This window comes from Megalobrama amblycephala, linkage group LG6 (assembly GCF_018812025.1).
Source record: "Megalobrama amblycephala isolate DHTTF-2021 linkage group LG6, ASM1881202v1, whole genome shotgun sequence".
Taxonomy (NCBI): domain Eukaryota; kingdom Metazoa; phylum Chordata; class Actinopteri; order Cypriniformes; family Xenocyprididae; genus Megalobrama; species Megalobrama amblycephala.
This window is the reverse complement of record NC_063049.1, coordinates 34,596,784-34,623,180: the sequence shown is the minus strand read 5'-3', so window position 1 is coordinate 34,623,180 and position 26,397 is coordinate 34,596,784. Positions and strand designations below refer to the sequence as shown.

The following is a 26,397-nucleotide window of genomic DNA, read 5'->3' as shown; positions in this document are numbered from 1 at the left end:
CTATATATAAGCTCCTCAGTTTATCAGCAGCTATTGCATTCTCAGGAGCAAATTACCCTCCTCCATCCCCAGCTCCTCCTCTCTTCAGTCAGGATGGTCTTATTATTTCCCTAATCAGACTAATTCTCGAAATATGTGTTCGTTAAATTATGACATTCAATGATATCTGCATATGTTGGTTCTGTTCTGTTTACCCTAGGGGGTTTATTGCTGCTCTCCCTGCTCTTATTCATGCTAGGCTGCATGGAGGCGCAGGGAGTTCTTGCCCAGAACAGAACCATACCGCCAATACAAACTCTATGCATTATCTATCATATTTGACGATAGTGGTCCTGACAGAAATAATGTACTGTGAACTAACATGAACAAACACGGGCTATGTTTACATGCACCCAAATAATCCATTTGTAATCAGATTGACGGCTCAATTGGATTGAAAAATGTTCATGTAAACACATAATTGATCCGATTGAGCTCGATCTGAATGGAATTTCAATCGGATTGGAAGGGGTGGTATATTCCTTTTCTAATCCGATCCAACAGCAAAAAATGACCATGTAAACGCTTGAATCCGACTACTTTCTCAGTCGTATTCAGAAGTCTCTGGGGCACATGCGCAGTGCAATGTTGACACGCATTACGCAGTGAAGTTCACGTTCACGTCTTTAGTTGTAAAGATTTAGGGACCATTCACATATCGCCACTTTCTCCTCCTCTCTACACACGAATTTGCGTGCGCAAAAGATGATGTGAACGGTCCCTTATGAATGTGTATGCCACCAGGGCAAAAGTGACGATAAGCTCTGTTGGTATCACGTCCATGGTTGTCTCCGCAAGTGTGATTGATATGACTGGACCCTATTGACCTTCATTATATATATAGAAAAAAAAGGTTTGGAACAACATGAGGGTGAGTAAATGATGACAGAACTTTCATTTTTTGGTGAACTATCCCTTTAAATGGTCGATTCAATCTCTTCCAACATGACTACATTTTTGGACAGTGATTTTTAATTGCCTGGAAGGAGGAGAAGTGAATTTTATCTACAAGGTCAAAGCCCCAATTTCTTCCCAAAAAAGAGGCAGCTGGCGTTATATAGGAGTCACTCGTGTGATTGAAGTTATAATCGATAGACAGATCTCCCCTCCAAATTTGTTGATTGTCATAATTTTTTCAAGTGACTGTGGTCTGCTGACAGGTCTGGAATTAATGGAATGGTTTTGTGGTGGTAAAACTGTTCAGAAAGGACATTCAGAATACTGATGTTGACACCTGCAAGACTAAGCCTATCACGCGGCTCCACGCTCTGTGCTGATGAAATAGCAGGGACAGATTATTTAGGCTCGGATGGGGAAAAGATGGCTGAGTCTAATCCCAGTCAGATGTGGTTACCGGTACAAGAGAGGATAAAGACTGTGGATGAGGGTGAAGAGACAGAAGGACTGAATCACTTTCTCTGCGGTGGGTCTTCACAGGTCACCCTCCTCACTCTTTACTCAGAGATTATTCCCAGTCTTATTTCACGAATACACATCCTCCACAGAGACAGGAAGTGCACAGAAGGCTTTAGTTTTCGAATTTAGAGAAGTTCACATCACTGCAAAATGACAAACCCTTAATAAGTGACAAACACAATTTAAATCCGTTTCTTAGGGAATGGAGAACATAATTCAAAAGGTCAAAAGCAAGTTGGGAAGGAAGTTAATTTAATCAGAGCAGTTTATGGGGGAAGCAGTATGGGCGTAGGGATAGTAATCCAATAATGATGAAACAGGAGGATTTTCCGTTCCTTTAAAGCTCTCATTTTGAAACATGATTACTATACATGGACACAAATCCATTCTGAGATTCCTTTGGTGAGTGCAAGAATGATCTCTCCATATTGATGGTCTTCAGCAGGTGCCCATTTGGGGGGGTCTGTGATGGTACTGTAGAGGAACCGTCAATCTGTTGGATCTGGAAAAATGTAAAAAAAAAAAAAAATGTGTTGCAAAAATACAATATTAAGTTTAAATGAAGCTGAAGTATAGCTAAATTAAAGCTAAATATAAACATTGTCCCTCCAGCATTAAAATGTGTTATTAAAATAAGAATTAGAACAATTAGATAAGTAGAATTGGGTGTCAATACGAATTTCACAATTTCACAATTCAAAGAACAATGCAGCAGTGTTGTGTGTTGCTCTAAGATGCACGACAGTTTCTGTTGTTTCTTTGTTTGGGACTATTTTCCTTGGTGGAACAAAACTAGACAATTTGCAATACAGTGTGTAAAAATGTAAGTTACTCAATATTATCTTCTTGTTTTTTGAACTGTTGTTTAAGAGCAATATCACAGATAATCACACTTGCTGCTGCTGTTGGTCAGAATATAAACATAACTGATCTATGGCTAAATCAGTGCTTTACTAATATTTGGAACATCATTTTGCCCATGTGATATTGTGGAAATAGACTATAATATATTTAATGTTCACTTGATATTGACAGCTGTAACCGATTCATTGAGTTTATTCAGTGAACGATTCCATTAGATTGATTTAAAGTGGAACTCCCTGATGAGTTCATGAGTCTTTTTGAATGATTCATTAAAGGATTCATCAGACATTACTGATTCGCTCTGTATTTTTATGCACTAAAAGAATTGATTCATAAGAGTCATTTGTTTGTGAATTGGACTGGTCACGCTTTATTTACTGTGTATAGTCCATAACTACAACTTAAAAGAAAGAGGTTTTCTTGCTAGTATTTTGCAATCCATGCCCTTTTTTATCTTATCACATATTTTGACTGCAAAATCAAAATACTTAAATATGACATCTTTTGCTCATTCAGTAGCGATGTCACAAAGCAGTGCATGCAGTAAACAAAGAGTGCATGGAGTAAAGAGATCTCCTGGTCTAAGAGGGCGGAGCTTCAAGAGCTCTTTCTGACTATATAAATGTTGTATTGAATATGTTTTTTTTTTTTTTATTTATGTTATGTTATAAGCCCTCGTTCGATTTTATTTGAAGACACCCTGCTCTATACTGATTTATGGTTAATTATGGTCACCCATGTTTTCTATAAGCCTTGAATAGATATTGCACACTTTGTGAGCTCAGTGTCACATGTTAATATGTTAATATGTAGAATCCCCTGACTGAACATTATATTTAAAAGGGGGTTGCCTTGAGCTGATCAACCCTCTCTTCCGGGCTTTTAACACTCACGCATGCATCAATCTCTGTTGCTCTATCAGCACGTCCGCTGCATTAATGGACTGTGTGAGCCATTGATTTCTAATTACACTGAAGTCCACTCTGGGGATAAATATTGTGTGGCACAGCCATCTTGTGGCTTATTGTAATCAGAGTGAGTATTGATTGGCTGTCCAGGCTGCAGAAGTAATCTGTTTTAAATATACTGGGACCAGAGTGAATGGGGCAAAGCGGCCTGTGATCTGACTGTGGAATGGGTTCGGATTTAGTCCTGCGAGAGACATGGAACAACTGATAGGAACTGCAGTGCACTGCTCACTCACACTGAGCTAGAGAAGCACTGTGTAGCTTGTGTTTTTAATACATGGGGATGTGATATTTATTTTAGCAGGCTTTTGGGTGACAGAATTCGGCTCTGGTCCAAAACTTTGACACCATCCTTCTAAGGCAGCATACTAAGTGAAATGGAACCTCATAAATGAGTGATTTGGAACACTCTACATAGATAATGAGTATAAGAATACTTAACACAAAAGTATTATTTTTTACTTTATACTTAGTAGAAAAGTCAACAGAAATAATTTTAATATCTGGCCACTGCCTTTTTTTTTTTTTTTTTTTTTTTGACAAAACACATTCTATAGGATAATCCTATGGACTGAACCTTTGTTTGCACAGCTCCAATATGAACATAAATAAGAAATTCAGGGGGCTGCCTTCATATTTACTGAGTAGGCAGTGATTTTCTCCCAGACTGTAATGTATGGCTCTTGAGAGCACTCCAGCTCTCACTCTCTCCATGTTTTTTGAGAGACCCCAATGCTAAAACTCACTCTTTCTAGGGTCTCAATGCTAAAACAGCTGCTTTTGAAAAAGTGCCCCCCTTTTTCTTGTCTAGTAATCTTCCTAAAGACAAGGAAAACATCTGATATAGGTACATATATGTAATGTTTTTTATATATATATTTTTTTTTTCATTTTCCTCCACTAACATTATAATCATAAGTATTTTACTGCTTAAATGTTTTAAAAAATGTGTATGATTATCAAATATGCTTTATGTCCAAATAAGACTCTCGAAAAGCCATGACAGTATGACGTAAATGCTTTTTTATGTGGTACAAGCGAGTACTTTCCCTATTTGCAGGTACAGCTGTGCAGAAGTCAAGATTATTTACCCTGAAATGTACATTTCCCTCCTCTCTACCTTAGCTCTGCAAACGCAAAGATAATTGCATTTTGATAGACGATTAATGTTAATGTAGGCTCATTAATCTTTGAAAAGCTCTTAAGACCATGTCTTTGGTGAGACGTACCTGCAGTGTGTGCAGAGGGAGGAGGAAGGCAACAGAATGGCTGCCAGTTGTGGTCATGCAATCTGATTGTCACTTCCTTTGTGTATGTTTAAGTTTGCTTCAGAGGCGTGTGATTTTGTGAATGTGGGTTTTTGTGTGTGTATAAGAATGTTTCTCTGAGTCAATCTGATTTTTAAAGAGATTTTCAGTTTTGTGTGCTACATCGAACATCAAATATATCAAAATTACCATGTACACTACTTTTGAAAAGTCTGGGGTTGGTAATACATTTTCAAATATTTTTCAAATAAGTCTCTTATGCTCATTAAGGCTGCATTTATTTGATAAAAAATACAAACCATTTAAAATGACTGTTTGAATATATTTTAAAAGGTAATTTATTCATGTGATGGCAAGGCTGAATTACTCCAGTCTTCAGTGTCACATGATCCTTCAGAAATCATTCTAATTTGCTGATTTGGTGCTCAGGAAACATTTATTATTATTATTATCAATGTTGAAAACAATTGTGTTCCTTTATATTTTTGGGAGCTATGATACATTTTCAAAATTCGAAAACAGCAAAATGACATTTATCTGAAATAGAAAACTTTACTGTCAGTTTTAATCAATTAAATATATCCTTTCTGAATAAAAGCATTCATTTATTTTTTAAAAATCCTATTGACCTGAAACTTTTAAACAGTAGTGTATGTTTAGATGTGATAAAGTCCTGTAAGAAATGTGGTGCTGTGGATGAGTATGGAGCAGAGGAAATGATTTTTTTTTTTTTTTTTCCTTCAGCAGGCACAGAGTGTGTAATCCCCACACCATTACCTCAGATTATACTTGCTTGCTGGGAAAAGATTTCATATGCATAGCATAAAGAGATTTGTTTCCTCCTCCTTCACAGTTCTGCAGACATTTGTGTATTTTAAAGCATAACGATTAGCATTTCAACCGTGACCCATTATGAACACCATTGGACTGCACTGACCTCAACCCTGAGGGACACTAAGGGCTTATTGTTTAATGTGTTATATCCTACCAATCCCATTCACAATACCCACATCTTTGGCCTTACTAGACTAGACCATCAATTATTACTGTGAGAGACGCATCAGGTCAACCAATGTTGGTTGAAATTTTAAATGCAAAGAATGAATTATGTATATTTGTAATGGATATGATATTATAATGTGGTGCCATATTGTTTTTTATGCCTTACTGATTTAGTCACAATGCATAATGCCTTGGAAACCCGCCTCTATAGCCAGCTCACTTGTCTCATAATAGAAGAATTGTCTGAGCAATATATTAGTCTTTTTTCACTCTTGTTAGTAAAGCATCACATCATCTTCTTTCCCAGATTAAACCAAACCCATCTGAATATGGTTGAAATAAAACCCTCTTTCCATTCTTAGACTGCTTTAGCCGGTCTGCTCATGTATTCTAGGCTCATCTTAAATTGGGGGATTGCTCTTTCAGAGCTGCTGCCATCATGTTAATAAGTACAGTGGGAAACACACTTTCAGATCTGACTGTGCTGCAAGTCATGAGTCTACACTGTTGACATTGCTGCAAAGCAAGCCACATTCCTTATTCATTATATGTTTTATGTTTCACTGTTTTGTTCCCAATTAGAATTGAGCTCTCACTCAGGTTTGACATGTTATTAGCATAGATACACTCTTCTGGGAAAAATAGAAGAATATACAACAGATTTGGCTATTTTTATAAAGTACTCATTTTATGTGCTGTTTTGCACTTCAAATAAAAGCAGAAATCACATTTAAATATAAAAAGTTCAAAGAAGAATACAGTGGATACAAGCAATTTAGCAACAAGTAGACAACAAGAAACGCCTGTGGAATCACAAATCTAAATGTGTGTTTTGCATATCTTGTAGTCTTGCACTAGACCCCATTTAGCATATTTTAAATAAGTAAATAATAAAAAAAGATAAAGTGAATGTCATAAAATTAGTGTGTTCATCTGGAATATAGAAGAGCTCTGTATCCTGAATATTGTGAATTGTCCTCTAGTTTTACATTAGCAGCATAATTATTCCTACTTTGATATTTCCATTGATTCGGTTCAGTTTTGTTATTAACAAACACTAAAGCTATTAAAATCATTTTCAGTGACTGAAATAAAGCCAAAATAATATAAATATTAGATGAAAACTTTAATGTAAAACTTTGTTGAAGTACTAAAATTACTAAAAGTATAAAAATAAAGCAACAAAAAGTATAGAACAAAATTACTATAGTAGAACTGAAATAAATACTGAAAATATATATATTTTTAAAAGAATACTACTGTATAATAGTATGTAAATAATACTAAATACCCTCGAAATACAACTGTCATATATTTGGGCAGCAAGTAAGAGAAAAAAACTATCCCATCACACTGAATTTACATTACTGAATATGTAATATTAGACAAATTTACTGCAAACAAAGTACTGCAGTGCAAACATACACAGTATTATTGAATTGTCTTGCAAGAAAAGTTCAGGGTTTTTCTATATTACGAGCAAAAAGAGACAAAACTTAGAGCGATGTGTTTATTTTAAAAATGATACAAATATGATTCTCTTCAGTTTCCTATAAAAATGAATGCGTAACCACAAGGATTTCCCCCAGTATACTGTATGATGCACTGCCAACTTACAGGTGATGCAATACACTTTCCTCCTATGAATATATTGTCACAGTTATTTGATATTAAAAGCGCTTGTAACCAGACTCTTTCTGTGATGACGGATGCAGTCTTCTCATCTCAGAGAGCACCTGTGATGGCCTACACTGGACCTCTCAAATTGTATTTCCCCACTTTTACAAGCTCCCTCTCACTATCTCGCTCTCTTAAACCATTTTGCCACAAGCTGTCCTTACCTCTCTACCAATCACATTAAGATTTAAATTTCATCCAGCCACCAGCTCAAGGGCACTTGAAAGCTGGAGGGAAAAGTAGAGAGGCTGTTTTCTTGCGAATGGAGAGCGGCTCTGCGAAAGGCCTCCATGCTGCGGTTTGGACTTAAATCGATTACATGCATTGTTCGCTCCTCCAGAAAATTGATGTCTGGAGTTTTCATTGTTTTGCGATACACGGCCACGCCTGAGAAGAGACTCATCGCTTATCAATATGAACAATCTCCATTAATAATTCTGTGACTTTTTTTCCCAGTGTAATCTGTCCACAAAGTGTCTTTGAAAAAAAAAAAGTGACGGCAGAACAAACAAACTTTGATTTTACTGCTAATGCCTTCTTATTAACTATTACATTTAAAGGCTACAAATTCTTCCTCATGATAAAACTAATGCAGATTTTCTGATTTTTCAGTAATATTTTGATAAACCTGATTATTGTGTATTGTCTTCTCATTTTTGGTAACTGAAATAAAGCAGCCGATATAAAATTAAATAAAATATAAATATTAGGTGTAATGTTGATAGTTGAAGTAGGGCAGGCTATACTTAAGTACTAAAGTTACTAAAACTTAAAAAAAATATATATATATATATATATAAAAATAAAAGCTAATTCTAAATATTAATAAATACTTTAATAGTAGCCTACATAAATAATACTATAATAACCCTGAATACAACCAACAGCTTGTCATATATTATATGAGCAGTACTGTAAGGCAAAATGCTGAGTAGTTCATTTAATTCTACCTTAAAATAATATTAAAATCGAGCATCTATTTCTAACTGCCAAAATGTCATAAATCCAGTACATTTAATCAAATTACCTCATCATTTGCAGTCAAAAATGACTGTATCCACACAAGCAGCATGCATACGATAGATTGCGTGCAGAATCTGCTGCCTTAAATCACGCTAAATTACTGTCGTTCTCGACAATGCACCTTTGTAAAAGTGAGGATTTAGCATTTACTCGCATGAAGAACAAATATTAGACACAGATAATTGATTAATTTCGATTTAAGACTCAAACTTTCTCCGATACAAAAACATACTTTGTGTTAGTTCTTGTATTTAATGATGATAACGAGCAAGAACGCAATTGTTCCCAAATATCCACATGACTGACTAATAGTTCTGACGAAAACCACAGCAGAACTACAACACACGTCTGTGTTTCAAAAACAATTCTGCGGCTTTGAACGAATGGTGAGAGTCAATGATTCAATGACTCATTCACAGCCACTTGCTTCGTTACTGAATGAATGACTCGATGACTCACTCATAAAAACAGTGACTTGCTGCCACCTAATGGCGGTTTTAGTTTAATATTTAAAAGTTTTACTTCGTTTTACCATCATTGCATATTTCTCTATTGAACATTTTTTTATTATTATTTAAAACATTTATTTTTTAAAGGTATTCATAAAGGTAAAAAAATGCAATTTAGGGGACAAATATTGTCGCTTAATGGTAAAGTTGTGACTGCAGTCGAAGTGGAAGAGTACGCGGAAGGATGGTAATCCCTTCAGGGGGTGCTTCGCGCTAAAAAGTTTGGGAACCACTGCTGTAAGGAAAAAACAATCCCATCAGAATTAATTTATATGTTATATAATATTGGATAAATTTACGTAACCACTAATCTGCAAAATAATGTACTGCAGACGTACACAATATTATTCAATTGTCTTGTAAGACATTCTGGTATTTTCTGCCTTTTTTATGTGAATTTGATTAGCTTATGAGATGGTATCATCACTCTTGTGATATTGTTAGTGCTGATAATGATTTTGATTGTCACACAACAGTTAAATTATTGCCATGTTAAATAAGTGTGTGTATGTGTGTTGATGCAGGGAATGATGTACTTGGAGGAGAGGAGACTTGTGCACAGGGATCTGGCGGCTCGGAACGTCCTAGTGAAGTCACCCAACCATATAAAGATCACTGACTTCGGTCTGGCTCGCCTTCTGGATGCAGATGAGAAGGAATACAATGCAGATGGTGGCAAAGTCAGTGTCACATGACCCCTACAAGACAAAGGGCATGCATTGACCTGTTTGCATGGCATCAGTTAATGTTTGCTCTTTCTGTTAGAAGAACACAGAGTAGTCAAAAGTTTTGTCTATGGGTTTAGAATGCAGCTTCTTATTACAGGCTAATTAACAATGTTTGATAAGGCCATACACTGACTAGACAGAAGGTTATTGCTCTGCATGCTTTCAAAAACTCACAGGTTCTTAAGGGTCATGTTGGTGTGCACTTTACACAACTAACCGTAGACTAGTCGGAACAGTGCACATCTTATGACAGGTTGATTTCAAACCATTTCAAATTTTCTGAGTGATCAAATCTCCCTCTTGTTTCCGTACCGGAATAGAGCTTCCTGGGACTCGCTCTGCTCTGTTCAGCTTCAACCAGCTACCATTTTAAATCAGCCATGTTTGTTCTCCCACATAGGAGAAATTTTAAACCTCTTGAAACTCTAAAGCTTTAGTGTGGTTTGATACCCAGCAGCGCTGCACTCACATTTAGCCCAACCTGTTTCTTATTTTTCCCTTTAAAGCAAGAGATGAAAAGAATCAGATATCACTGATTATTCCATTTCTGAAATATTAACTTACCAGACTTAATATATAATGCATGATACTGTGATAAGGTTTGGTTTTAGTGGTGTAAGCTTTGAAGAAACTTTGTCAAGCTGTGTAAATAAACAATAATCCAGTACTCCCTGTGCTCACTTGATGAATGCTATTTTTTTTTAACTTTATTACATTTTCATGTACTGTATCATTGTGTTGTTGTTGTTGTTTTTTTAATTATTATTATTTAACACAAGCCTTTGAAATGTTCCCTCTTGTATTGTCAGATGCCCATAAAGTGGATGGCCTTGGAGTGTATCCACTATAGGAAATTTACCCACCAGAGTGACGTATGGAGTTACGGTGAGATGAGCCTTGATTGCAGTTAAATGCCTCAGTAAAATGTAATTTATCTTAGTTAAAGCCTAATTACAAGTCTTTTTGTGCAGCCACTCTCTGTATGAATTGGGCAAACACTGACCAAACTGTCTTAGAACATGTTTTAAATCATGTTTATTGGGTTTTTTTTTCCCCAGGAGTGACTATCTGGGAGCTAATGACTTTTGGAGGAAAGCCGTACGATGGAATCCCTACCCGAGAGATCCCTGACCTGCTGGAGAAAGGAGAGAGGCTTCCTCAACCTCCCATCTGCACTATTGATGTCTACATGGTCATGGTCAAATGTAAATGAGCTTTACACAAATTTTCATCCCAGGTTTTTTTGGGGGGGTTTAACTAGGGCTGTCAACAGCATGCAATTAATTCAAAATCCTTAACGTGTTAAAATTATTTAAATCAAATACGTGTAATTGCATCATTAATGTGAATTAAGTCATGCAGTTGACTATACATTTGAAGTTTGAAACTACGTTTCTCAGCTGGATAAAGCAAACCAGCGTCTCGCTAGTAAAGTACAGGAGTCGTACAGTAAGCACGCATGAGTCCATTATATTGATGCACAAAAAAACTGTGTATGTGTGCTCTCAACGCAATGATCACACATTGTATTTATGCACTGACACATTTCACATTTAATCTATTGACAGCCCTAGTTTTAACATGATAGAAGTTCTGATGTAGTGTTCAAGTAGGTTTGCTAAAGAAAACCCTCTGTGTTTATACTGTAGATCAATAGCCGTTGAATTTTGTAGTTGTATATAAGTAAATTAAAGGGGACCTATTATGCCCCTTTTTCCAAGATGCATAAGTCTCTGGTGTCCCCGGAATGTGTCTGTTGAGTTTCAGCTTAAAATACCCCACAGATCATTTATTATAGCTTGCCAAATTTGCCCCTATTTGATTGTGAGGAAAAACACACCATTTTTGTGTGTGTCCCTTTAAATGCAAATGAGCTGCTGCTCCTGGCCCGCTTTCCAGAAGAGGGCGGAGCTTTAACAGCTCATGCTTCGGTTGCTCAACAACAACAAAGCTGGAGAATCTCACGCAGCCAAAATGATGATTGTCAGTAACGGTGTTTAGCCTTACATTGTTCAAACTGGAGTCGGAAAATGATGGAGAGACTTATAGAACTTATAGAATGTAACTGGACATTTCTGAATGGTTAGTGGATAAATTTATGTAGTTTCTGTGGAGTAGATTCAACTCATGAATGTTAATTTTTTTGTGCAAATCCAGCGATGAATTGACCCTCGTTTGTAAAGCAGTCCGTTGTAAAATGACGGCATGGTAACAACACTCTACTACAAATAACTCTTCTTTTCTAAAGCAGCCCAACACGGCCTAAATAGTGTTTTGTGCTTGTCTGTGTAGCCAATGACAGTTAGCATGCTTTGCTTGAACTTTTGCCATGGCTTTAGAAGAAGTGGTACACGGTCGTCGCTTGCGAAAACAAAATGGCGGCGCCGTGTATGGAAATGTGTAGATTAAGGGGCAGTAATATTATAATAAGATTCCCTTCCTACGTCACTAGGGGAGTGAAATCTGAGCGGCTCGTTTTTTCACATGCTTGCAGAAAAAGGCTTACCGAAACAAAGTTACTTGGTTGTCCGTTTTCATGTTTTCTTGGTTGATAGAGGCTCTGGGGACCCGATTATAGCACTTAAACATGGAAAAATTGGATTTTCATGATATGTCCCCTTTAAGTAAACTATATAATTATCACTAAGAAATTGTAGATTAATAATAATTAGACATTTAAAAATATTTTTTAAAACTAGAGGGGGAAAATGATTACAGTTATGTGGTAAACAATAGTGTGTGGTAGATACTGTAAATATAACCTTCTTTTAAATGTATTTTAACAGAGTGTTCATTGCATTGTTTATCCATTGTGGTCTACTTTGCTGTCTGAAGCTGTGCTATGTGATGTGTGCCCCTCCAGGCTGGATGATAGATGCAGACAGCAGACCAAGATTCAAGGAGCTTGCAGCAGAGTTCTGCCGAATGGCAAGAGACCCACAACGTTACCTAGTCATCCAGGTAAGAGCCTTACAGCTCAGATCAAATGACGAAGATTGTGATGAGAGTCAAGGATCTTAAGTTCAGTTCAGTTTATTTATAAAGAACAGACTGTTGTGCTGTACAATAATAAAATATATAACAGAACAAATAATAAATAAAACAAGTAAGTATAAAACAAGTGAGTATCATAAAAGTGTTATTTTTCTGCATAATGCATAGTATCTCAAGCCTGATACTGTCTGTGCCAGGGGGACGACCGCATGAAGCTGCCCAGCCCCAATGATAGTAAGTTCTTTCAAAGTCTACTAGATGAGGAAGAACTGGAGGATCTGATGGATGCCGAGGAGTATTTGGTGCCACAAGCCTTCAGTATTCCTCCACTGGCATACACAACCAGATCACGCATGGACCCCAACAGAGTGAGTGTACTAACAATTTGCGCACTCACACACTGTGTCTTTAGGTTCAGTAATTTAATAAGCCATGCTCTGTCAGCGACAGTATATAGCAGAGACGGGCCATTTGTATTACAATGAATGGGGGAAATTGAAATGCTCAAGTAAAGAAAGTCCTGTCTAAATAAAGAGACACTTGGCAAAGGCAGGATTGGTCTTTACAACACTTGCTTCTTGTTTGGTGATGCAAAATGAGAATTGGTTAGACCAAAGCTGAAATATACTAAATGTACTTTTTGTGCTGATTGCTGATACGTTAGCGTTCAAAGGTTTGAGGTCAGTAAGATTTCTTTTTTAATTCAGCGAGGATGCATTAAATTGATCAAAAGTGGCAATAAAGACTATACAAATCTATATTATTTCAATATTATTCTATATTCTTTTGAACTTTCTATTCAAATGTATCATGGTTTTAACAAAAATGCTGTACCATTGATAATAAGAAATTATTCTGGAGCACCAAATCAGCATATTAAAATGATTTCTGTAGAAAACTGGAATAATGGCTGCTTAAAAGTCATTATTAAATGAAAATATATTAAAATATAAAAAAAGTTATTTTAAACTGTAATAATATTTCACAACATTACTGTTTTTTACTTGAGTTTTCAGCAAATAAATCCAACCTTGGTGAGCATTAGCAAATTCTTAAACTTTTTTTCTTACTGACCATTACAATAGCACATTATAATTTTAACAAGCAGTTTTTGAGTGTTTCCCTATTCAATAAGATAGGTACTATACCTGTGTGACCAGACTTGAATGAACTGACTTGCCTTGAAAGGGACTTCCGTCAAGGTTTAGTGCCTAAATCAGATTGGATTTTCTTTCAAAATTATTGGATTGTCATCATTTTAACTCTTTAAACTTCCTACCACTTCATCTGAATACTTTAATAAGCCCTAGATTTGTTTTGGTAAAAGGTTTGGAATCATTTAGCTTTTGTGGCACTCTTCAGGACAATTGTATAGAATGTAGCATTTGAGTCTTGTCAAATATTGAAATATTTCTTTAGTAGGCAAAGGACAAGAGGTCGCTGATGCATTGACACATACATCATGCATGCAACACCTTCAAATTTGGGCATTTTGCACATATTTACATGTTTTAGGATAGCTTTTACATTTTAATGCACTTTTAGTTCTCACTCTATGAATCTCTATTTATTGCTTGTCTGAGGCTGAATTGAGTTTTCAGATGAGTCTATCATCTACCTGACGTTGACCTTGGAGTGGATGGATGCTCCCCTAGCCAATTAAGTGCCGCCCATGCGAGTATCTCAGAAAGCCCAGCCCACCATTCCTACACTGACAGATGCTGTAATCTCCCAGAACGAACTTGTCTGCCATTGAAATATGAAATCACGAATGCAATGACAACAAAAAAAGAAGTCTCATTCATAGCCTAAATAATGTCCCCCTGTTGATGAAGGGTATTGAAATGCTGAGATTCACACAGTCTTTTTTTTATTTATAGATGCTAATTTGTCTTAGAAAGCAGCAGTGCTTTTGTGACATGCATTAAGGTTTTCCTGTGGAGTGGGGGAGGAAAATAAAGTCGCCCTCAAACACGTGTGCCTATAATGGGCTCCATGCCTGGGCTTTCATTACAGAGGCATGCCAGTGTAAATAACTGGGTCCTCACTAAAGTGAAGATGATATTTGCCTATAGACAGGAAGTCCAGTGTGGGTATTTGCTCTGTGTTAGTAAGCCATGAGCATGTTATTAACTGTTGGTGTGCGCACCGGCAATGGGAAAGGACAATCAATTGGGATGCAGCTCGAACAGCTCTTAACTGTAACTTAGAAAGACAAAATCTCAGGGTTCAATCAGTCTTTGCCAGGGACTTAGAAGGGATTTAGTGAGGTGTGAGAGTGTGTGGGAGGGGTGGGTGTGATGAAATGTTTCCTCTTTTCGCCTGGACCGTGTTCGCTAACCATGTGTGCCATTTTGTATTCTAACTTGCGTTTTGTTTTCGTCTAACTGGGAGAGAAAAGAGAGTGAGCGGTATGAATATCAATGAGGGACATCAATCCTTCAGAGCCTCTTTGGAACATTACAGAAATCTTTCGCCTGCAGTTTGCCGTATAAACTGAGCTTTGGGAAAACAAAACTCTGCCAAATAACCCAAACAGCGGATTGCAATATTAACTCAAATTCATCTCTACTCAAAATGTTGTGAAGTTTGAGCATAATGGAAAAAGCACATTTTTGTGCATGTGTTTCAGCTCTGCCTTGGTCACGGAGTTGTAAATGTTTAATGGGAAACTAGGAAAAAACTATTTGTTGTCAGGTTTGGCATAAACATTAACAACTACTTTATTAAACTTTTTTTTTTAAATATGAGTTGGTAAATTCTGTGTAAATGGCTGTGTGGTATGATAGAATGTACCGTGTGATAGTAGTAATCTGTGTATTTTAAATTAAATATTGAGAAATATGATTTTATTCATTATGTGTTAAGTAAATATATTTTATATATATTTTTAAATATTTATTTTTTATTCCTTAGATATTGGAAATTTGATTATTCATTTATTGAATAATTAAAGGGGTGTTTGATTGTGACTTCACTTTTTTTAACTTTAGTTAGTATGCTGTTTGAGCATAAACAACATCTGCTGAGTTACGACACTCAAAGTTCAATGCAAAGGGAGATAATTTCTTTTAAAGGTGCCGTAGAACGTCTTTTTAAAAGATGTAATATAAGTCTAAGGTGTCCCCTGAATGTGTCTGTGAAGTTTCAGCTCAAAATACCCCATAGATTTTTGCCTGTTTTGGGGAATCATTAAATATGAGTCGATTTAGGCTGCGGCCCCTTTAAATGCTCACGCTCCCCGGCCACAGAGCTCGCGCTTGCCTTAAACAGTACATAAACAAAGTTCACACAGCTAATATAACCCTCAAAATGGATCTTTACAAAGTGTTCGTCATGCAGCATGTCTAATTGCGTAAGTACAGTATTTATTTGGATGTTTACATTTGATTCTGAATGAGTTTGATAGTGCTCCGTGGCTAAAGCTAACATTACACACTGTTGGAGAGATTTATAAAGAATGAAGTTGTGTTTATGCATTATACAGACTGCAAGTGTATAAAAAATAAAAATAGCGACGGCTCTTGTCTCCATGAATACAGTAAGAATCGATGGTAACTTTAACCACATTTAACAGTACATTAGCAACATGCTAACGAAACATTTAGAAAGACAATTTACAAATATCACTAAAAATATCATGTAATCATGGATCATGTCAGTTATTATTGCTCCATCTGCCATTTTTCACTATTGTTCTTGCTTGCTTACCTAGTCTGATGATTCAGCTGTGCACAGATCCAGACGTTAATACTGGCTGCCCTTGTGTAATGCCTCGATCATGGGCTGGCATATGCAAATATTGGGGACGTACACCCCGACTGTTACGTAACAGTCGGTGTTATGTTGAGATTCGCCTGTTCTTCGGAGGTCTTTTAATTTCCATGTACTGAACTCTTGTTATTCAACTATGCCGAGGTAAATCTTTAAAGAATTCTCTGTTTAAGGACTACAACAAATGGCTGGTAGGGACTACAACAAGCTTCTTCCCTTGTTAGTGACAAAACTTTTGGCTGCGTGAGATTCTCCAGTTTTGTTGTTAAGCAACCGAAATGCAAGCTGTTAAAGCTCCGCCCTCTTCTGGAAAGTGGGCCAGGAGCAGCAGCTCATTTGCATTTAAAGGAACAAACACAATAACTGTATTTTTGGTCACACCCAAACAGGGGCAAATTTGACAAGCTATAATAAATGATATAATAAATGACAATTACTCTTTGGCATCCATTAGATCCCCCCCTCCCCTCTGTTATACAAGTACAGTTTCTTTTATTACTCTTCTTTAGACTAATACACTGGCCACAACACCCTTCATTCACAGCACTGAGCTCCAGACTGCTCAAAGAGCATCATGGGTGTGTGATGGTGAAGACAGGATGGGAAAAGAGAAAAAGAGATGAGATGGGTGTTTTGTGGTTAGTGGAGAGGCAGAGGAAAGGGAAAAAAAGGAAACAGACATAAAAAGACAAATAAAAGTAGAACTAATAAAGTAGAACAGAAAAACTAAGGGTATTAAATGGATCTTTGTGCCTGGATTCTGATTGAATTATTGGTAATACCATGGTATTCTCTGAAATACTTTAGAGCAGGGGTGGCCAACGTCACCTGGAGAGCCTCAGTCCTGCAGAGTTTAGCTTCAACCCTGATAAAATCTCACCTGCCTGTAGCTTTCTAGTAACCCTTCAGACCCTGATTAGCTTGTTCAGTTGTGTTTGATTAGGCTTGGAGCAAAACTCTGCAGGACTGTGGCTCTCCAGGACCGACATTGGCCACCCGTGCTTTAGAGAACCATATAAATACCACAATGAATGAATATAGCATGGGATTATTCAGTACCATGGTATATATTCAATTAACATGGTATTACCATCTGATACCGTAAAAATTTGTCCCAGGGCCGCATGAATTTTTGCAACAGTTTTGCCGCCTCAGTACTTTATTAAAAAGAAGTTCACAGCAAGACCGAGAAAACAAAGACAGGCAGATGGAGAGAATCTGAGGATTAGGAATAAGAAAAAAAAAAAGTTTAATTGTGATGAGATTTCTAATTGCATCAAGAGAGCTATGTTCCTACACTCTCATCTGTTCATTCACTGTTGCCAAGTTTTCATTAAATCTCATAAACTGTATTAATATTTGGAGCCTCGCTAGCATAAAATATTTGCCTCTTTTGAAGAGTTTAATTGTAAAGTAAACAGAAATAGATCACTGCAGAAATACAAATGGGCTTGTTTGTGTTTCTGCAGAACCAGTTTGCATACCAGGACGGCAGCTTCGGCATGGAGGAGATGATGGCCACTATCCCGCGGGTCGTGGCTGTATCCGCGGTCAGCCCGGGCTGTTCCGCTCAGAAGCAGTCTATGGCCCAGCAGGGGGCCTCAGGGTCCTCTGAGGCATTTGAAGACAGTCGCTGTAATGGCACTCTCAGGAAGAAGGCTTCACCCAGGGCGAGCACTGGGGAGGACAGCAGTGGCCAGCGGTACAGCGCAGATCCAACCGTGATACTGTGTGAGCGTGGAGCCAGAGCTGAGCCCGACCAGGATGGATACATGAGCGCTATGCAGGACAAAAAGCCCTCAGGTACTGGAGGAATAAACTGGAGCAAGCAGGAGTGGTAGAGGAGATTGATCTAAGAGAGCTCATATAGAGATGTTACACTTTTTACAGTTGAAATTTTTATCCAGTGTCAGTGGTAACCCTGGGTTGTCTTTGTTCAATGATTCATGCTGTTCATGCTGTTACCCAGTGGTTAGTGATTAATCTTTTGTTGTCAGGTTTCGAGATTTCACTTCATAAATTTGAAAACCCTGGGTTAGAGTTCTTGCATAAATAATATTGCCTCAACAAATACAGCACAAAACCTAGTTTAATAACTGCTTGATCATCTGTGTATATTTCACCATATCCACTCAGGATGTTTTAAAGGGATTGGTCACCACAAATTGAAAATTGTAATTTTTTTGTCATTTACACCCCCTCATGTCATTCCAAACCAGTATACATATACTGTATAAATATGCAAAGGGAGCATTTGACATCATTTTGACCTTTTTGATGTTGAAATTAAATGAGCCTGTGAAAGTTTCTGACTGTTCAAATCTAATGCATATTTAATGAGGAAAGCTTTAAAGCAGTTTGTGAGTGGCTGTCTGTTGGTAATCATTAAAAGTTGCTAAGATATTAATGCAAGACACTACAGCAAGTAGTTTAGGAACAAAACCAGCAGCACTTGTGGCGTGGAGGAGTTTTTTAGCCCTGACGAAGGCCTGTGTGCCGAAACGCGTTGGCAAAATAAAGTTTTGATACATAGCTCCAGTTTCATAGTTTTTTGTTTATTTTTGACTCCTCCACGCCACAAGTGCTGCTGGTTTTGTTCCTAATCTACATATATTTTCCATTCCATGCACTTTGTTGGATGTGAAGTTGCACCAGACTAATTATATTAGACACTACAGCAAAACATGCTTTTTCAGGCATTAATTTTGCTTCCATAACTTTTCTATTTCAGACTAGTGGAAAGAAAATATCCAAAATACACATTCAAGTTTTTATTACACTTTATTTGCATCTGAAGATCCAATTCAGTAGCACTTACATACACCAGACTTTCCAGTTTAGTCCTATCTACTGTGATTAATTAACTTGGAAGAAGTGATACTGTATATATTAGTTAAAATCTTTACCCTTATCACCTGTAGTGTCTTGCCTTATAGTTTTTAGGACAGTATGAAAAAACGTTACTAAATATTGGGCTAATTTCTTGCACAGTCTATATACCTATAATTCTAGGACTTCAGAGAGCATTCAATTGAGTCTGTGTAGAAAACCTCCTTAAATCAATGGTAGTTGACACTAGCTGGCACAGTGTTCTCAATCTGCCCACCTTCTCTATTCACACTGCTCTTTTCTCTCACAGATTATCTCAACCCCGTGGAGGAGAACCCTTTTGTCACCCATCGAAGAAACGGAGAGGTCCATACTCTGGAGCGAGGTTACCACAGCACCTCCAACGGGCAGCCCAAGATGGAGGATGAGTACGTCAATGACCCGCTGTACCTCAACACCTTCCACAACTCTGGGGAAAAAAGCCACGACATTCTTAGGAAGAACGGAGCCCCTGTGGCGCACACGGCAGTGGCAGCAGCAGTAGTAGCAAATGCTGGAACTTCCAACAGCCAAAATCTTTCCCAAACCGTGCAACCAGCAGCACCCAGTGCCCACATCACAACACAGCCGCTGTACCAAGGCAAACAAAGCATTTCCACCCTCTCAGGCCACACCCTCCACTCCGCCCATCCCGGACACACCCTCCACCCGACACACACCCTCCATCCCGCTCACTCCGGGACCATCAAAGCCGACATAAAGCCCAAAAAGACATTTGACAATCCTGAGTACTGGCAGCACAGTCTTCCCCCCAAGGCCACTCTCCACAACCCGGAGTATCTGCAGGACTGCAGCACACGCTTCTTCTATCGGCAGAACGGCCGGATCCGACCCGCCGTAGCCGAGAACCAGGAGTACCTGTCAGAGTATGCGCTAAAACCGGGCACCGTGTTGCCGCCGCCCCCCTACCGCCAGAGAAACACTGTTGTGTAGCAACAACGACAGAGACAAAGAAAGAAAGATGGAGGTAAAGAGAGAGTCATGGTGTGTTCTCACCCTGGCTCTCACACCAGCATCCTGATCTCTCCGCTCCTCTCTGAACTGGATTTCACACCCAACCTCCAACGACCTGGAACTGATCCACTTGGGTGAGCTTCTCCTCCGGAGGCACTGGTCACATATGACCACATCAATCAAAGCTCCTTCCTGCTTGTCTCTCCTCACTCCAATCACCATTAAGACCTTTCCCCCTACCTGACCCCAACTACTGAAAAGCGATACTGTTCCCAATATAAAATACTGTAGATGTTACGCTCATCTCATTGAAAGCAAGTACTGTTTATGACATGCAACGTGGGTCGATCCAATAGCAGAGAGGAGTCATTCTTTTGTGCAATTACAGAAATGTTTATTGTTTATCTTGTTTTTGGGATTTTGATTTGAAGCTACGAAATGATCTGTTGTAATTTATGACTTTGCTTAACATAATTTGTTTTAGCACTCCATACATGATTATGTGAGACAGATGTGTTGTACTGGGAATATCGTCATGGGCCCTGAGATGAGGGTCCAAAAAGGTCCTTGATGTCGCCTACTAACGGAAACTCATAAAAATGTAAGCGACAGGCCTGGTTGTATGCTACATACAAAAACATATGTTCATTACAGTGTGGTGTCAACCTGGACCTTTGATCACAACCTTCTCGGATGGCACATCTTCAAAAGACAATTGTGTGATGTTCTGTTCGAAATATCTCCATAATTCATGTGTTTTTATGCACATATATCATATTACTCAAACAAGGCACTTTTTATTACTTATATTGAGCTGTACTTACAATTCGCAAGACTGGAACGATTCACAACTGGAAACAGTCCAGCGGTTCGCATTAGACGTCTGTAAAACTACATGTGTGAAGGCAATTTAATGAAGAGAAGCACTCCGTGCTGAGAACAGTATCAGCCCGCATATGAACGAGACCCGCCACAAAATCAATAACTTCATAAAAGCAGATCTGCAACAGTCTACTGTAATAACATTTTTATTGTCGATCTAGACAGCATTGATCTCTACGCTCACGGAGTTGTCACCTTAAGGTAGCCTTCCTTATTTTGTCATTTAATGTGTGGGAAAAAAAACTCAGATTGGGTCTACCTTGAACTTTAGAAGCTAAAATCAATACTAGCGACCAACAGCGTCCACGTAGACGGATCTACTGCGGCGAATGGATATTTACACAGCTACGGAGGCCCAGGTTTGCACGGAAGACTCAACAGCACACAACGCCTGGCTCCAGTTCTGAAATACGGCCGGAAAACTGTTACAACTGTATGAAACTTTATCCACGCGCGAGTCAATGAGATGCACAAGACTTGCGATCAAGATGGCAGCTTTTTGTAGCTGGGTACATTAAAACTGCAGCAATGAGAGACATTTTGGAATCGAGAAGACAGGAGTACCATCATACAGTACTATGAGGAACAAATGAGAACGTACGAATGGAATATTTGCCCCGAGGTCAGAGATGAGACCGCCTCAAATCTGTCATCTCCATTTGAACTGTCTCCCTTAATAACTTTTCTATAAGAAGCATCTCATGGAGCCAAAAGGATACAAGTTAAGGAAGATAATGCAGCTTATATGAGCATGTTGGAAAACAACTGCTACATCTTCAACCACGCCATCCCGGTTTCTAGGGCGAGATTCATGTATAGTTTTGAACACTGCCAGTCACTATGCTTTGCTAAGAGGAATAATAATGATGTTGTGTTGCTGGTTTGGAGATGTGAAATGGTTTTATAGCACTTACAGCCTGGCACAGCCGCATGAGTTTGTTTTAAACACCAACGGCGCTGATTGAATACTCATTTATTATAATCATAGCTCACATGACGATAGCAAACACCACCCGCCCACATACGTTTGTTTTGCTCTGTCTTTTTTTTTCCTTTGTATGAAGGTTTACGGATACATGGAGCACTTTAATTAATGAACATAACAAAGATAGAGTGGAATTCCTTTCATTGTGGATATTGCTGTTCCCATGTAATAACAGATTAGACAAATGACATTTTTGGCTCTCTACTGGAAACAAAATCAGGGAATGTTAGTGACGCGCAGTAATTTTGCCAAACACAGATGTTTACTAACTGAAGTATTTATCTCAAGCTTTTAACCTTAAAAATAATATGATTAGAGCAGAACTTAAGTTGGGTTGCAGTAAAAGAACGCTAAGATTACCTATAACAATAATATAAGATGTCTTTACAAGATGAAACTGATACTTGAAACTGCTTCATTTTAGCTCCTATAGAATTTGGAAATGTTTTAAAAGTTATGAAGTACATACAGTGTGTAGAACTAAGGCCAAATGATATTTTTATTCATTTGTTTTTTGTATTTGTGACAAAACCCAATGCATAGTTATGTAAAGGCTTTCGGTTATGGTTATGAAAAGCTTAAAGTAGTACATCCTCCATGAAAACGCTCTTGCTTATTGTTCCAAGAGGGTTGAAGCTTTCATTTGCCGTATGGGGGATGGACAGCTCTTCTCTCAACCCAATTAAAGACAAGAACCTCATGCACATGCTACTGATAACATCACCGCAGGTCAGGGTGTCTAAATCTACATATGTAGCAACTGCTGTGAATACAGGGTGGGGAAATTTCTACTAAATCTTTCGAGTGAGGAACAACTACACCAAAATGGAGGGGAAATGGGATATTAGAGACTGTTTGAAAAGGCTTTCACAGTTAAAGACTGTTAGAGGATGGGACTCATTATATTTGGAAACATTTCCACTTTCTGGGAAATATTGTTTCGTTGGAGCACAAACATTTTGTCTCGCTGCACATTGTTAATTGGTGACTCACTTTTAGCAGAATTTAGAAGAACACAAGACAGACATCTTGACATGAACTTGTGTAAATATAACTGAATGACTTGGAGATGATTATGTGAAGAGTGGTGAGATATTGGTGAAGGCTTATATTCCCCTTTTTTTTTGCATAAAAAGATCTGATGGGTGAGTTCACTAAGAATGAAACCTCTGATTGCGTTGTTTAATGGCAGATGCGACCGATTCACTAAAATAATTATGCAGATCAGGTAACGGTACAAATGCACACAGAGAATCTGTGTTGAATGCAATTTGTAAATCCCGATCTTGGTTGTGAATACTTGAACCTCCAGCACTGAGATCCAGACACTTGAATCAACTCTTTAAAATGCTTAAAGTGCACTTTACTACAACTCACATCTGGATATATGACTGGTGGTAATGTTCTTCTCCATCACTCATTCAACATTTGATGAATTATGTACGCAAAATGTATGCAAACATCTGTTTAAAATGTAAACCGGCCTGATTTCTGTCAGGAGTAATAGGCCAGTAGTTAAGTTGAATTTACATAAGGCGTGTCTGTGCTGAAAACTATGACATTTAAATAAAGTGCGGAACTATTTTACCACTTTTAGAGTATGGTTGAACTGGATTGTTGGTGATGGGTTAGAAAGTACAGGGTTTTGAGTTGTATCAAATGCATCAAAAGTGGTGCGACTGTTTAGGCCCCGTTTACACTAATGCGTTTTTGTTTTAAAAATCCTTTCCACAGCGTTTCAGAAACAATCTACACTACACGGCCGAAAACGCTTGTCACATGACTGTTCATACACACCTGGGCATGCACGTGCAAGTGTGAACAGTTGCCTCTTGTGCATGTAGGCAGCTGCAGTATTAAAAAAATGCAGAGTTTAACTGCACAATGGCTGCTAAAAATGACAACGAAGCCAGCAAAGATCGCAGTTCAGTCTCAATGTTATTGTTTACACGGTTGTCAAAGATACGTAGAGCGAACGTGGGCAGCCACACCATCGTTTTCAAAAGTCTCCGTTTTGGTCCGTTTACACTGAAACGCAACCCTGGCATTTTCAAACTAAAATGGGGTCTGCAGCGTTTTCGAGGTTCGAACATGCTGGCGTAGTGTAATTGACAGGCGTAACTGTATAGAAGAACTTATGCGTTTTAAAACGAAAACGCACTAGTGTAAACGGGGCTTTAGTGAATTCACCCATTGATCTTTTTTTTTTTTTTATATGTGATTTAGGCACATAAAATCCCCTTCATATGTTTAAAATGGGCCCTATAACGCTAAAAGAATTTATAATGACCCTGCCATCATATATTTTACAGTACAGAGAGGCAATAAGCTTTACAAAGTACAATGTATTTCAGTTTATCACATTACTGTTAGGGTACTTAGAATATGTTAGGGCATTTAATGTTTAACACAAACTATTTAATTCTTTTGCAGTGTTATTGAGTCTACCATTGCTGATCTGATCATGTGTATTTGCATATCAAATTTGCAGTGTCAGATGGAAACAAGCACAAGTTGTTGTTTTTTTAGGGGTCCTTCTCATTAGTTGTGCCCCTTTTTGTATTTTTTATCATTTATTTTCTATGCTCACCGGAACTTATTTTGCATGTGTCAAGGTATTCGGAAAGTATCGGTAGACTAAGCACAGTTTAAAAAAGTCATTTTATATCACAAAGGACAAATAAAGGGAAGAAAACATCATCCTGCAACATTGACATTTGGAATGGTTGTTCCTCATGATTTTACTACTGTACGTCAATGAGAAAATGTAAATAGTATTTTTATAGACAGTTGAATTGGCCAGATGTATTTGTAAATAGCTGGGAAACTTGCGCTGTTTTCGACTGACCTTTTGTTTTCCCGTTATGTTTTGTTCACTTATATTGTGTGTGACTGGTTATTCTTAGTTGATGGCTGTATATATCTGTAATTTGAACAGCACATATTTGATTTTGTAGATCTTGCAGGTTCTTTTAGTACTTCGGTGTGTTTTTTCGTGACCGTATGTAGCCCGGCTTGGTGCTTTTTGTGTTCTTTAACCTCTGGCCATGCTCAAGAGGTAGATGTTTTCTTTCTGTCAGGTATAGCCTCCCCTTCACCCCACAATTTTCTCTTTTTGTACAGAATCCAGCGTGGGGAATCTGCAGCTGTGTGCCGATAGCATTTGTATCTCCCAGGAATCTCTCTCAACTCCAGTTAGGCTTTTTCTTACTTTAGTCCTGGTCATATCGGTAGTGTCTAGTTCTTTCTCAGTATATAATTCATAATCATGCACAATCTCCCATCTCTTTTCACATCTGCAGCCGACCACACGGTGAGCTCAGGCTTAGCCGAGGGTTGCGAGCGCAAACGTGGTGAAAAATGAAGGCGAAAGCCACAGTCCCTGAGCTCAACCTTCTCAAATACATCCGCCACAGTGTTCCTCCGAGAGATTCATAAGTCAGAGTTTATTATTCATGCTGTCAAGAGGACTAATTGCCTGGAGTGTTCATTTGGCCGTATTGTTATTGAGTGACGGCTCGTCAAAACTGAAGTCAAGTCTTGTCATTTTTGATCCAGGCAAACGGTGAGAGTTGAGACGCCCATCTTCAGCTCTGGTCACAGTAACTTTCTCCACCACAGCTTTCCCATTCCCTAAAGCTAGAGCATTTAAATACTGTTTCACAGTTTTGTTACCTGAATCTATATTTTTAATTTAATATAAATAAATAAATAAATACAACACCTGATATGTGAGTCTCTGTGAGGTTTTTTTTTTTTTCTTTCTTTTCAAAAGGGGATGCATCTCACATCCTTTACACATGACATTAAGCCGGCTCAGAGTTTTTTGCTTTTGAATGTCAAAATCTGACATTTTTTCACAGCATTTTGAATGTCTTGATGGATAGTGAGAGTGTGTCAAGTCTGCAGTCATCTCAAGGCAATGATTCAGAATTTCAGTCTCTTAAAATCAGATATACCACTTCAGAACACTTTCAGATTTCTAAATCACATACTACAACCTTTTTAAGCATCATAAAAAGCTGAGATATAACGTCAAAATGCCAAAGTGAACCACTAGAAGACATTCTGGCCAGATGTACTTTAAATTTCATCAGAAGTCTTGTTTAACTCAAGACCTTTTTAGGTGGTAATTGTTTTATATGGGAATGTGAGGTAGTTTCAGAAGAAAATCCATTGGCAAATTACCTGCTAGTCATGGGAAGTTGGGGCAGGACAGTTAACTTCAGTGAAATTGTAATTGCTTATTATTTTGTATTCTTGGGGCGGAAAAAAGTTAGCCAAAAAAATATATAATTCTGGCACTGCTGACAAAATTGTTTTGGTGAGTCATAGCGACATCTTGTTTTGTTTACACCTGACCCTCACGTATAAATTGACCCAAACAGGTCCCGACTAGGTCTGTAATGTAGTATAGGTAATATT

General features: G+C 38.0%; 1 protein-coding gene across 2 annotated transcripts in view; it reads left to right on the top strand.

The window, feature by feature from the left end:
• erbb4b (erb-b2 receptor tyrosine kinase 4b) overlaps window positions 1–25,716 on the top strand; it is a 373,945-nt gene extending 348,229 nt beyond the window's left edge. For both annotated transcript variants that reach the window (XM_048194319.1, XM_048194320.1), the window contains exons 21-27: window positions 9,291–9,446; window positions 10,304–10,379; window positions 10,553–10,699; window positions 12,358–12,455; window positions 12,686–12,856; window positions 17,732–18,065; window positions 19,402–25,716. In XM_048194319.1, the coding sequence (XP_048050276.1) occupies window positions 9,291–9,446; window positions 10,304–10,379; window positions 10,553–10,699; window positions 12,358–12,455; window positions 12,686–12,856; window positions 17,732–18,065; window positions 19,402–20,084 (1,665 nt within the window). In that variant the 3' untranslated portion in view covers window positions 20,085–25,716. The remainder of the gene's footprint in view (window positions 1–9,290; window positions 9,447–10,303; window positions 10,380–10,552; window positions 10,700–12,357; window positions 12,456–12,685; window positions 12,857–17,731; window positions 18,066–19,401) is intronic.
• The last annotated feature ends 681 nt before the right edge of the window (window positions 25,717–26,397 follow it).